The 12,196-nt window shown below is 38.5% G+C and overlaps 1 protein-coding gene across 1 annotated transcript; it reads right to left on the bottom strand.

The window, feature by feature from the left end:
- Positions 1 to 660: 660 nt before the first annotated feature.
- Positions 661 to 2,736, bottom strand: LOC132281545 ((S)-N-methylcoclaurine 3'-hydroxylase isozyme 1-like). The gene is made up of 2 exons (XM_059783240.1): positions 1,846 to 2,736; positions 661 to 1,361 (listed from the first exon to the last, which is right to left on the bottom strand). The coding sequence occupies exons 1-2, from the start codon at positions 2,734 to 2,736 to the stop codon at positions 759 to 761; spliced, it is 1,494 nt and encodes a 497-aa protein (XP_059639223.1). The 3' UTR covers positions 661 to 758.
- Between the last annotated feature and the right edge of the window lie 9,460 nt (positions 2,737 to 12,196).

Here is a 12,196-nt window from a genome sequence, read left to right on the forward strand (position 1 = left end):
GTCGAAGTGGGAAGAGAAAGAAAGGATGTGTGATGATGTAATGTGTACTCGCGGGCCCATGAAGATTTGTTGGGCCAAATTTCTTTGTGGTTTGATCTCCTGCACGTGGGTTCTGATGGATTGTAAATGAAGTGAAAAAAAAAAAAAAAAAAAAAAAAAAAAAAAAAAAAAAAATGAAAAGAGAATGAAGGAAAGTAATGGGTTCACGTGGCTGTCTCGGTGCAATTGGTCATCTTAAGCAGCTTCTTTGGGTTGAATCCAAACACAGATGGCAACAAAAGTTACCAAGATAACCGCTACTTGAGTCCATTGACATAAAAGGTGTGGCCACCCATGAAAATCTATATCCTACAAGTTATCCAATATCCTTCAAGTCAACAGTTGCTTGCAGTAACAATGGTAGAAACAATGTTCACAATGAGACTGTTCCAAGGTAAGCAACAATGAAATCAAAACAAACCACTTGTGGCATCAATCTTTTGTGTACATGCCATGTTTAAATGATTTGAGACTTGAGTATGAAAATGTAACTAAAACAACCTCGGATTGAGCTTTATAAAATTTTGCCACTTTAACTGGACATAAAAATCTACTGTGAGATCTTTTGATGAAGAAAAGTGCAACTTTATATCGAAACTAGAAATTGAACTTTCATTCTCCAACCACCACTATAACAGGAACATATTTGTGATGATAATATATTATTTCAGTGATCATACTAGTATAGAAGCTAAGGAGATTGGAGCACTCCATTGTCATTATTTAATTGTAGGAATGAGGACCAGGGGTTGTTCCTTCTGCAGTGTTACAGCGAACTTCTCATTCATGTCTAGCTCATTGGGATCATTTCCATGTGGAAGAGACCAATCGAAAGAACGAAACAGTGAAGCAAGTATTAAAGGAACTTGCTTTGCTGCCATGGGAATACCAGGGCAGATTCTTCTTCCAGCACCAAAAGGTAAGAATTCAAAATCATTCCCTTTGAAATCCAATGTCGCGTTGAGGAATCGCTCTGGTTTAAATTTCAATGGCTCTTCCCAAATCATGGGGTCTCGCCCAATTGTCCAAATATTTACTACTATTTGAGAATCTTTAGGGACGGTGTAATTCATCAGTTTGCATGAGTCAGGTGCACGGTGAGGAAGCAGCAATGGTGCTGGAGGATGCAACCTCAGAGTTTCTTTTACGCAGGCTTGAAGATAAGGTAGCTGAGCTAGATCAGATTCTTTCAGCGAATGCTGGTTGATTTCTCTTGTCAACTCTTCACAAACTTTCTTCATGGATTCTGGATTTTTTATCAATTCTGCCATTGCCCACTCAACTGTTGAAGTGCTAGTATCTGTACCAGCAGTGAATAGCTCCTGAAAGTGCAAACATGTTACCAGCAGTGAGTATAATATTGTAATAATATGCTAATCAACAACTCTTACATGGTGCAGAAAAAATGCTCTCTTTAAACAAAAAATTAAAAATTGCCACTCTCTTTAAACAAAAAATTAAAAATTGCCAAAAATTAACTTTGGAACCTACATAGTACTCTTCAAAACAATATGCCATGCTAATCTTTTGGAACTACTGAACATACTGCCGCAAACAGTATGGAAAACTTAGCCTGACTGAAGTGAAACTAGACCTGTCCAACCTTGGTCAAGACTTGTTATTCATTGGTCTAATAACTTAAATTTAGACCAGTGAACTAGTTCAAATGAATTATTCAACAAAACTGTCCTCAAATTGTTCAGAAGAAGCTTGCTTTTATTCAGCATATGTTTGTGCAGGCAAGGTTTTGCTACTAGTATATATTAATTTGTGTGATATGCAAAGAGAGGAGAGGAGAGAGCAAACCATGAGAAGATAGTTGATTTGATCATTGGTAAAAGCAGCATCGATGAGTGTGTCCAAGAAATCTTTTTGGCTCGAAGCATCCCCTCTTCTTTGATCTCTTCTTTCTTCTATGCTGGGCTCCCAAACAGCAAAAATCTTCGCCACCAACTCCTTCGACTTCTTATTCAGACCCTGAAGGTCTAATGCACTGAAAATTGGATAAAAATCGGAAAGATTTGGAGTTGCAGACACCTCCAGGAGTTTTCTTGCCAGAGCCTTCATTCCTCCATCCACATTTTCTTCCTCTAACCGAATAAAATCTCTCGACACGAGAACATTACTCAATATATTAAACACAGTAGCAAAAACTACTTCTCCAACTTTCACTTCCTTTCCCTCCATCACACTCAAAAACCTCACCATCTCCCCTACCTTTTCCTCTCTCAAACATGCTTGAGACTCTATTGCCTTGCTAGAGAAGAGTTCACTTCGGCATACAGTACGCAAGTTCTTCCATGCATCATTGCACTCTAGAGCCCACCCCATAGATAAATAATTTAGTTCTGGGCTCTTAGCTGGTGCTACATGAGGAACATATCGTGCAGATAAAGTACGATCATTGGCCTTAAGAATTTCCTCTGCAGCAGCCGGTGATGATCCAACGATCATGATTTGAGCTCCTAGTCTCAGTGACATGAGTGGGCCGTAGGATTGAGCAAAGTTTGCTAAACTGATATGAGGCTTTTCTCCAATTTGAAGAATATTGCCCAAGATTGGCCACGGACTTGGTCCTGGTGGAAGTGGTAGAGTACTTTTTGATAGGAAATAAGATTTGAAATGCTTTAGGATGAGGAAAACTACGGCTAAGAGGAAGATCGGAAAGAAGAGATCTGTTACAATACTTTCAGCCATGACTTCCATGAACAAAGACCTGACTTTTGCAGTTGTGTTTGCAGTGTTTATATATGCATTGTTGTGGTGATTAAAATTATAGTAAATTAACATAATCTTGTCATTGTGACGATAATTGTTACCTAATGCAGATTAAAAAATAACTTTTCTATAATTCTTTTTTGCCTTTGTCTTCATCGATCACCTGGACATGTTAATGATGCTTCCAATGAATTCAATGGGTTAACATAGCAATGTAACTTTTCTTTTTTAATTATTTTTTATTTGTCAGGAATTTATATTTTAGTCCAACACCACCTACTAGCTGTTTGTTGGTCGCTAGTGATATGCAACATTGTTGCAGTGAGATTCCTCTCCTCTGCAATATATGTAACGACTGGAACTCGAGGGTCCGAAATCGCTAATCGGGTCCTTACCTGAACCGAGATCAACTAAGGGCACTACCATCCTTTCCTATGTCAATACATAATATACTTACTGATAGGGAAAAATATAAACCTACCCTACCCTCGATAAGATTGATTAGATTTCATTATCAAGGATAATGAAATCAAATCTGACGTGGTTCAACAAGTAAGAATAATCCTACTATAACTAGAGGAGGTCAAAAGGATTAAATCATATCCCGACAAATCTGGTAATAAATCTCCTATGATTTCGCACAATCGGAAGATAAGGTCAACCATCGATATCAGCGGAACGATTTTGATTCCAATCGACAGCCATAAATAGGGCATCAAGCCATTAAAGAAGGTACGACGTAAAAACTATTATGAATCCCTGCCTTCTTTTTAGACCTCCGTGACTAATTTGATCGTCGGAGAGCTCTTGGCAGGCACCACACCGGTGCCGTCAAGGTTCATTGATCTTCTCCTCTCTTCCTTGCAGGAAAACGGTATCGTATCAGATTGGCGAATTTCAGCCTCAACAGTTGGCGCCATCTGTGGGAATCACGATTCCCTTGAATCAATTAATTACTCGTTGGGTATATACGTTTGCAGTCCGGTATGGTTACCGAAGGAACACCGTCGCAGGGATCTGGTCAAAGGGTAGAGTCGGGTGAAAACCTGAACGTCCCAAACGACCAGGCACGGCTTGCAGCGTTGGAACTACAAGTTCAAACTCTTAGTCAGGGTATGAACCAGTTGATCCAGCAAAATGCAACGCTCTTGCAACACCTTGTTCCACCGGCTCAACAAAACTTTCCAGGACAAGATCTCTCAAGTCCAAACGGAGGTAATGAAAATCTTGAAGAGAGGGATAATCATTCCCCCCAAATTGAGACTGAAGTGGAACAAAGCCAGGTGGGAACCTGACATAGAGAGGTGGTTCACCTATCTCTCCTACGGAGTTCCCGACCTCCTGAAAGCATAGCCTTCTGTCTTAAGGAAAAGACAAAGAAATTTACCCATCTCAACTTGCAGATCAAGGATCTCAAGGGAAAAATGGAAGATGTAATGCAGGCTATGAAAGGGAAAGGTCCTGCCGCCGTAGATAACCTGGTACAAAGGACCAACTTGCCTTTCAGTCCCGCCGTTATGAAATGTCCACTACCTAGCAAGTTCAGGATGCCCTTGTTGGAAAGCTTCGATGGGACCAAAGATCCCCTCGATCACCTAGAAACTTTTCAAGCTCTTATGCATTTACACGTTGTGCCAAATGAAATCATGTGCCGAGCTTTTCCCACCACACTTAATGGATCAGCGAGAGTTTGGTTCAACAAGTTGAAGCCAAGAACCATCAACACCTTCGAAGAATTGAGTAAGCAGTTTGTGAGCCACTTCATTGCAGGTCAGAGGCATAGAAGGCCGGCTACCTACCTGTTTACCGTGGAGCAACAAAAGGAAGAGTCGATTCGGGAATACATCACCCGATTCAACGCAGAGATGTTGCAGATAGAAGAGGCGGACGACAAGGTAGCTTTGACCGCTTTCATAGGAGGACTCCAAACCTCCAGATTCTTGTTCTCCTTATCAAAAGAACCTCCCACCAGCATGATAGAGTTGCTAGTCAGAGCGCAAAAACACATCAACGCTGAAGACACCATGAGTGCACGGAAGGAAGGAGAAGACAAAAAGAGGCCAGCCCCTCTCGCCAGGGATGAAAATAATACCAAATATAAGAAATCGTTCTTCAGCCAGAGTGACAGCACATATCATGAGAATAACTCAGATGAGTATACCGACTAGAAATTGTCTCGCGACTGGAATTAGCCTTATCAAGTCATTCACAAAAAAGACTGGGGGCATCTTAGTTAATCATTTTAAATGGAGGGTAGCTCCATCACGTGTTATTTTGTTTTTAATAATGATGGTGTTTAATAAAATTCCTTTTAGTTTATACGTGCAGTATCCCCGTACTATAAGGGATAGTAAATGAGTGTCATGTATTACAAGGACCCGGGCTGAATGAATCCTGTAATCCGAATCCCCGTACTATAAGGGGATAGTAAATAAGTGTCCTGTATTACAAGGACCCGGGCTGAATAAATCTCGTAATCCGTATCCCCGTACTAAAAGGGGATAGTGTAACGACCCAATTAGATACCAAAATAATAATAAAAATCTATAAAAATTTCGACATGACCTCCGCAGAAAATGTCTCTAAACAACCTGTTGAAATACAAAAAAAATAAATACAATGGCCTCACTGGGCCTTAAATCTAACATATCCTGTCCCAACGCAATATACATATATTATATCACATCTCCAAAGTGACTACATACATACAAAATCCCATTCCTCCATCTCATCCAACAAGGAACATACTTTGGTTACATCAAGTTACAGTCCAAAAAGCGTAATTAGAATTTAAAAGTCCATGGTTTACAACATTATACTAATTAAACTAAAGTTTTACGAGTTAGTTAATAATACATTTACAAAATATTAGAGAGTTTTAATACAAAAGATAACAAAAAAAATAAAATAGGTCTCCATGCTCGTCTAAAATCGTGGTGGATCGTCGTCCGCCACCTCTTTTCCATGTCCTGAAAAATGTTAGAAATAATGGGGTGAGCATAAGCTCAGTAGGAAGTGTCTAACACACACTTCTTATATCCCCATGAATCCATACAATGAATAGATAAAAAGTGAAAGGGATCATGCTATAAGGAAACACACACTCTCAAATACAATAACAAGTATGTAACAAATACCACCCAATCACAAGTTAACCACAATGTCATGAAGTGTAATATGCAAATGTTACTCCCCATTTTCCGAAACATTTCCGTTTCAACTTCCAAAACCGTTAGTGTAATCCGACCCAAGGCACCTCCAATGCGTCACGAATGGAGGGTTGACTAACTATCCATGACCACAAGGCACCTCCAAGGCGTCGCATCCGGCCTAGTTAGCTCAACCATGATCCCTTCTAGACTACACTAACACCACGGACCACTAGGCGCCTCCTAGGCGTCCGGTTTTCGCAAACTCCTTTAAAAAATATTTTCCCCAAAATAATTTCATTTTCCCAATGAATGCATGAATGTGTATGTTTCGATTTATCAATTCAACCATAGGCTCTCACACATTTCATTTACATCATTATCACAATTTAATAGAAATTTCTAAGCAATCATTTCTTTTATTTATTTATTGACCATAGCATCATTTTCTTTCAAAGCAATAAATAAATAAATAAAAATACATAATCTTAGGACATACAATATGTCAACACCAAACATGCTCAATCACCGTAATAAATCTAGTCGTGTATATGAATTCAATTAACACATGGAACACATTTAGCATTTTAATTAAACATACTTCAACCACAAACTAGATAATCAAAATTAGCATGCATAGGATCAAATTTAAGGGGAAAAATTCACAAAAAACTAAGAAATTGTAGATTAGAACACCCCTACCTCAATGAAAGTGAAAACTCCCAAAATCCCCAAATCCAAGCCCAAGAACCCTAGAATTTTGAACTCCCTAGAGTGCACCAAATGATGATTGGCTCCTATCAAATTGAAGGCCTTGACGAGCTCTCCACCTTTGCTTCACAATGCTCTACCAAAATCCAAAAGTTTAAAGCTAGATAAAGTTTTGAGATTGCAGAAAGAAAAAGAAGCAGTGAGATGCCGAGAGGGGAAAGATGCAGCAGAGAAAGAGAGAGAAAACAATTGGGTCGTGGGTCGTGTAATGCCTTGTACACTTTTTGTGTGTCTTAAAACACGGGTGGGGCCCACTTGCTTTATTTCTTTTTCTTTTAGCATTATATATATATATATATATATATATATATATATATATATATATATATATATATATCATAACATTACAGATAGTAAATGAGTGTCCTGTATTAAAGGACCCGGGCTGAATGAATCCCGTAATCCGTCTCCCCGTACTATAAGAGAATAGTAAATGAGTGTCCTGTATTACAAAGACCCAGGTTGAATGAATCCCGTCATCCATATCCCTGGACTATAAGGGATAAGTATCTTGTATTATCAGGACCCGGGTTGAATGAATCCCGTAATCCATATCCCTGTAATATAAGGATAATAAATGAATGTCCTGTACTACAAGGACCTAGGTTGGATGAATCCCATAATTAATGTCCCCTTACAATAAGGGATAGTAAATAAAAATCCTTTATTAAAGAGGTGAGCTGAGTAAAACTCGTAAAGTTCAATTCCCTTACTAAAGGGACGAGCTGAGTAAAACTCGTAAAGTTCAATTCCCTTATTAAGGAGTGAAACTCGTATAATTTATTCCCTTATAAAAGGAAGAGTACTGTTCCCTCGGGTGAAAAAAAAAAAAAAAAAAAAAACCTTGAGTTACTATTCACATGAATAGTGCCCGCGGGAATAGTACCCGCAGGAACTGTTCACCGGGGTTGAAAAATAAAATAAAAAATATTATTATTACTATTCATGAACAGTACCCGCGGTACTGTTCATGCACAGTACCCAAGGGTATTGTTCCCTCGGGTGCCACACAAAAAAAAAAAAAAAAAAAAAAAAAAAAAAAAAAACTATTCAAGGAACAGTACCCGCGACTGTTCCTGAACAGTACCCCGAGGGTACTGTTCCCTCAGGTGCAAAAAAAAAAAAAAAAAAAACACCCTGAGTTACTATTCACATGAATAGTGCCCGCGGGTACTGTTCACAGGGGTATTAAAAAAAAAAAAATCCCTAAGTTACTATTTACGTGAATAGTACCCGCGGGTACTGTTCACCGGGGTTGACAAAAAAAAAAAAAAAAAGTATTATTATTATTTATTACATTCCCAAAGCTAGACGTGTAAGCTTGGGAATGGGGGGCAACTGATAGGGAAAAATATAAATATACCCTACCCTCGATAAGATTGATTAGATTTCATTATCAAGGATAATGAAATCAAATATAACGTGGTTCAACAAGTAAGAATAATCCTACTATAACTAGAGGAGGTCAAAAGGATTAAATCATATCCCGACAAATTTGGTAATAAATCTCATATGATTTCGCACAAGCGGAAGATAAGGTCAACCATCGATATCAGCGGAACGATTTTGATTCCAATCGACAGCCATAAATAGGGCATCAAGCCATTAAAGAAGGTACGACGTAAAAACTATTATGAATCCCTGCCTTCTTTTTAGACCTCCGTGACTAATTTGATCGTCGGAGAGCTCTTGGCAGGCACCACACCGGTGCCGTCAAGGTTCATCGATCTTCTCCTCTCTTCCTTGCAGGAAAACGGTATCGTATCGAATTGCGCGAATTTCAGCCTCAACACTTACTATCCCAGGATTTATAAAAATAATAATAATAAATAAATAAATAAATAAATAATAAAATGAAATCATAGCTACAAAGTATGTCAAAACGATCTACTAACCATCAAACCTTATGGAAGAGCGTCATCCGCCACTTCCCTTCCATGTCTTGAAAAAAAATGTTAAATATAATAGGGTGAGCATAAAGCTCAGTAGGTGGTGCCTAAGGCACACATCTTATGACCCCGTGAATCCAAACAATGAATAGAAATAGGAAGCGGGGTTATACTATGCCGAGAAGGAATACAATATTAATTCCAATTCCAAAATAACAATGATGTGCCATGATGTGTGATGCCATAAATGTCGCTCCCCATTTTCAAAATCTAAATCCATCACTTTTCAAACTGTTAATATAACCTGTCCGTGGTGACTCCGCGGCGACATGAGAGAAGGATTGACTATTGTCCCTGACCGTTGGTACCTCCGCAGTGTCATTTGGAGCCCAGATAACTCAATCACACTAGGACAATCTCCCTAATTCCCTCTAGGTTATATTAACACCACGGCCCTATGGTAGCTCCGCGGCGACCGGGTTTTCTCAAAAAAACCATTTTATCAAAAAAATTTCCCAAAAATCACTTTCACTTTCATTTCAAAACACTTCGTCCCCCTCCCCACCCCCACCTCCTTTTTTTGTTCATGCCCAATTCTATGGATGCATGCCATGTAATTTTTTTATTTTCTTTTATTTTTTTATTTTTTTTCAATAGTATGAAAATAGAGGAGATTTACACTTCACAATTTAACATGCTTCTTCATAGAAATTTCTAGGAAAATAATAAACACCATGGTATGGAAATTAACATTTAGGCATACTTCTCACATAATACCATCAACACATATAAGCATAAACTTTCTATTACAACAATTATATCATTTTCAAGGCAAATAATTTAAATGAGGCATGCTTCACAAAAAATTCTAAAAAAAATTATACATGCTTACATACATCATTTCCAGCAATTAGTAATACAATAGGCATAGGAAATCCACACTTAAGCATGTTTTTCATACACATCAATTAATACATCAAATTAAGAACTTTATACACCACAATAAAATCATTTTAGGGTTAATTAACATCAATTAAACATGATAGCAACAATTAACAAGAAATTAACTTACAAAGGAACAAGAAATTGGGAATTAGAAACCCCTACCTCAATCTAAGTCAAAAGTCCCAATTTGTGCCCTAGATCACGAATTCCCTAGAGTGCTTCAAATTAGAAATTGCTCTGATCAATTTGTAAATCTCGTCGTGAGCTTCAATTTGCCGCAAACGGCACTTAAAAATACCAAGTATTGAAGAAGAAATCAAGGTTTAAGCTTTCGAAGTAAAAAAAAAAAAAAAAAAAAAAAAAATGGAATTTGAGAGGCTGAGAAAGATACCAGCGGGTAGAGAGGAAGCAAAGTGAGAAAATGAGGCTAAAAATACTTCTTTGGTCCAATTTTAACAAAAATGTGGGCCCTACCCTTTTTCTTTTATTTTTCCTTTTTCTTTTCATTTTTTTTTACACCATATAAAAATATATATACATCTATTTCACAATTACATAAAACACATTAAATAAAATAAATATGATGCAAATGAACCCAATTAAAATCCCTGTATGCAACAGTCCCGGTAGCGAGTCCCACACGGAACTGTCCGGTCCGTAAAATGGAAAAATACAAAAATGACTAACATTTGCATTTCAAAGAGTTCTGGACTCAATGAAATGCTCTAAAAAACTCTCGGACATAACCGGCACACTCCGCAGTGTCCGGCATGAAAAATGTGAAAAGACAAAATGCCCTTGCAACAACAAAAATTTTAGAAAATGGAAAATGATGAAAAATGGAAATATTACAATCTACCCTCCTTATGAAGAAGGCTAACAGCCACACATTTTCCGAGAACACCTCACAAAACCCCAAAACTATGAACTCACCAATATTATTGCCTTTGACATCGGACGTCACTAGGCAATCACACACCACTGCCACCAAAACCTAATGTGGTTACCTATCTCTCACCTCATCATAACACAAGACCAACTAGACCATACACCTAACTCATAATGGACATCGGTCCATTCTACACTACCACGAAAGGTTCCAAAACCCAAGAGATGAATGGTCGCCAGACCACCTAACATGATAACGTCCAAACCCAACTCATCCTCTAAAGGACACATAAGACCCCAAACAAGAAACTCCGTCCATTACACAATTTAGCTCAAACTCAGTTCTACACCTCTCAGTCGGACCAACACACAGCTACACCACTACATAACTATACCAACAACTACTAATCACACTATATGACCATCGTTACTCTTAATAACTTCAAGATAATTAAACAATGAGTCCCCCAATGATTATATAAGCATTAGTCACCAAATCAATAAGCATATTATCCTGTACTCAAGACACAAATCCTCGAAACAAAATCTTTAATAATCAAACAGATCAGGCACTGGGTCCCACCTAACACACCTCATCACCCGAGACAACTTCCTGAACCCACACCACCACACTAACACACATCCAAATAGCATACTCTTACTATTTACGTTAACTTAAAACAATCATTGACCTTTGACTCGACATCGTGCTAGAGATGGACTGACTCAGGAGCAATGGTTGGCCAAGCCATTCTCATCATCGATCCGATCTCAACATAGATGTCGTTCATATCCTCAGGTTTAACCTCAAACACAACCCCACATAGTTCTCAAAGCAACCACGAGATCCACTCTCTAATCAATCCATCGCTCTACATAATCTCAATAACTATACAGTCACATACCTATCATTATAATCTCAATCATACTTCAACCACATAACCATTACAAACAAAATGACAAGGCATCAAATGTCTCAATCATCGATCAACATCCAAGCTTCCTAATCTTCTCATAATACCCATATCAGGTAAACAACTCCATAACACCATTCGATTCAATTCTGACCTCGTTAAAACACACAATACGACTATCTCATGTCTGAAACCTCAAAACCCAAAGCCAATCATTCTCATTATTCCTTAATGGAATCCCATAATCACTCTCTAGCTGCACAACGTTCGACAATACCAACACCTGTCCTCAAAACATTGTTAGAATCAATCATCGATACAAACATCCAAATACATGACTCACACCACATCACCTGATCATCCTCAATTTTTCATTCATGACAATTCCTTGCCACCACCACCAGTACTAGATCTTGAAAACATACAATCCCCATTCAACAACTTATGCCTCATATACCATCGGTCAAAGCCACACTCAAAATGAGCTCTACAGAAACCAAAGACTCCACCTCCCTCCGAGGAAGTGAGTCGACTCATTCGATCAGAACCTCTACCGATGAACCCCCAACAATATAACAACCACTCATAGGTTTGTCTACCCACAGGCGCGCACAATTCCTAAATGGATAACAAAACTCACAACAAACGACGTCCTTGCCAGAACTAGAACAACGGAAAGGGTAACGAACCCCACTCCCACAAAAGTCCGACGACTCACACCTAAATAGACCCGACAACCTGTAATATACTACTCATCGTTTGTCCAACCATGGACACCCAATCTCACCTAAGATGAATTGAACTCTTTATACACAAGGAGAAAAACCAACTTGGAACACATACAGGACCACGAACACCTCGCCATCATCGGACCGTCCTACAC

This window comes from Cornus florida, unplaced genomic scaffold (assembly GCF_030987335.1).
Source record: "Cornus florida cultivar Cherokee Brave unplaced genomic scaffold, ASM3098733v1 CherokeeBrave_3.0.0_Hap2_Chr11, whole genome shotgun sequence".
Classification (NCBI taxonomy): Eukaryota; Viridiplantae; Streptophyta; class Magnoliopsida; order Cornales; family Cornaceae; genus Cornus; species Cornus florida.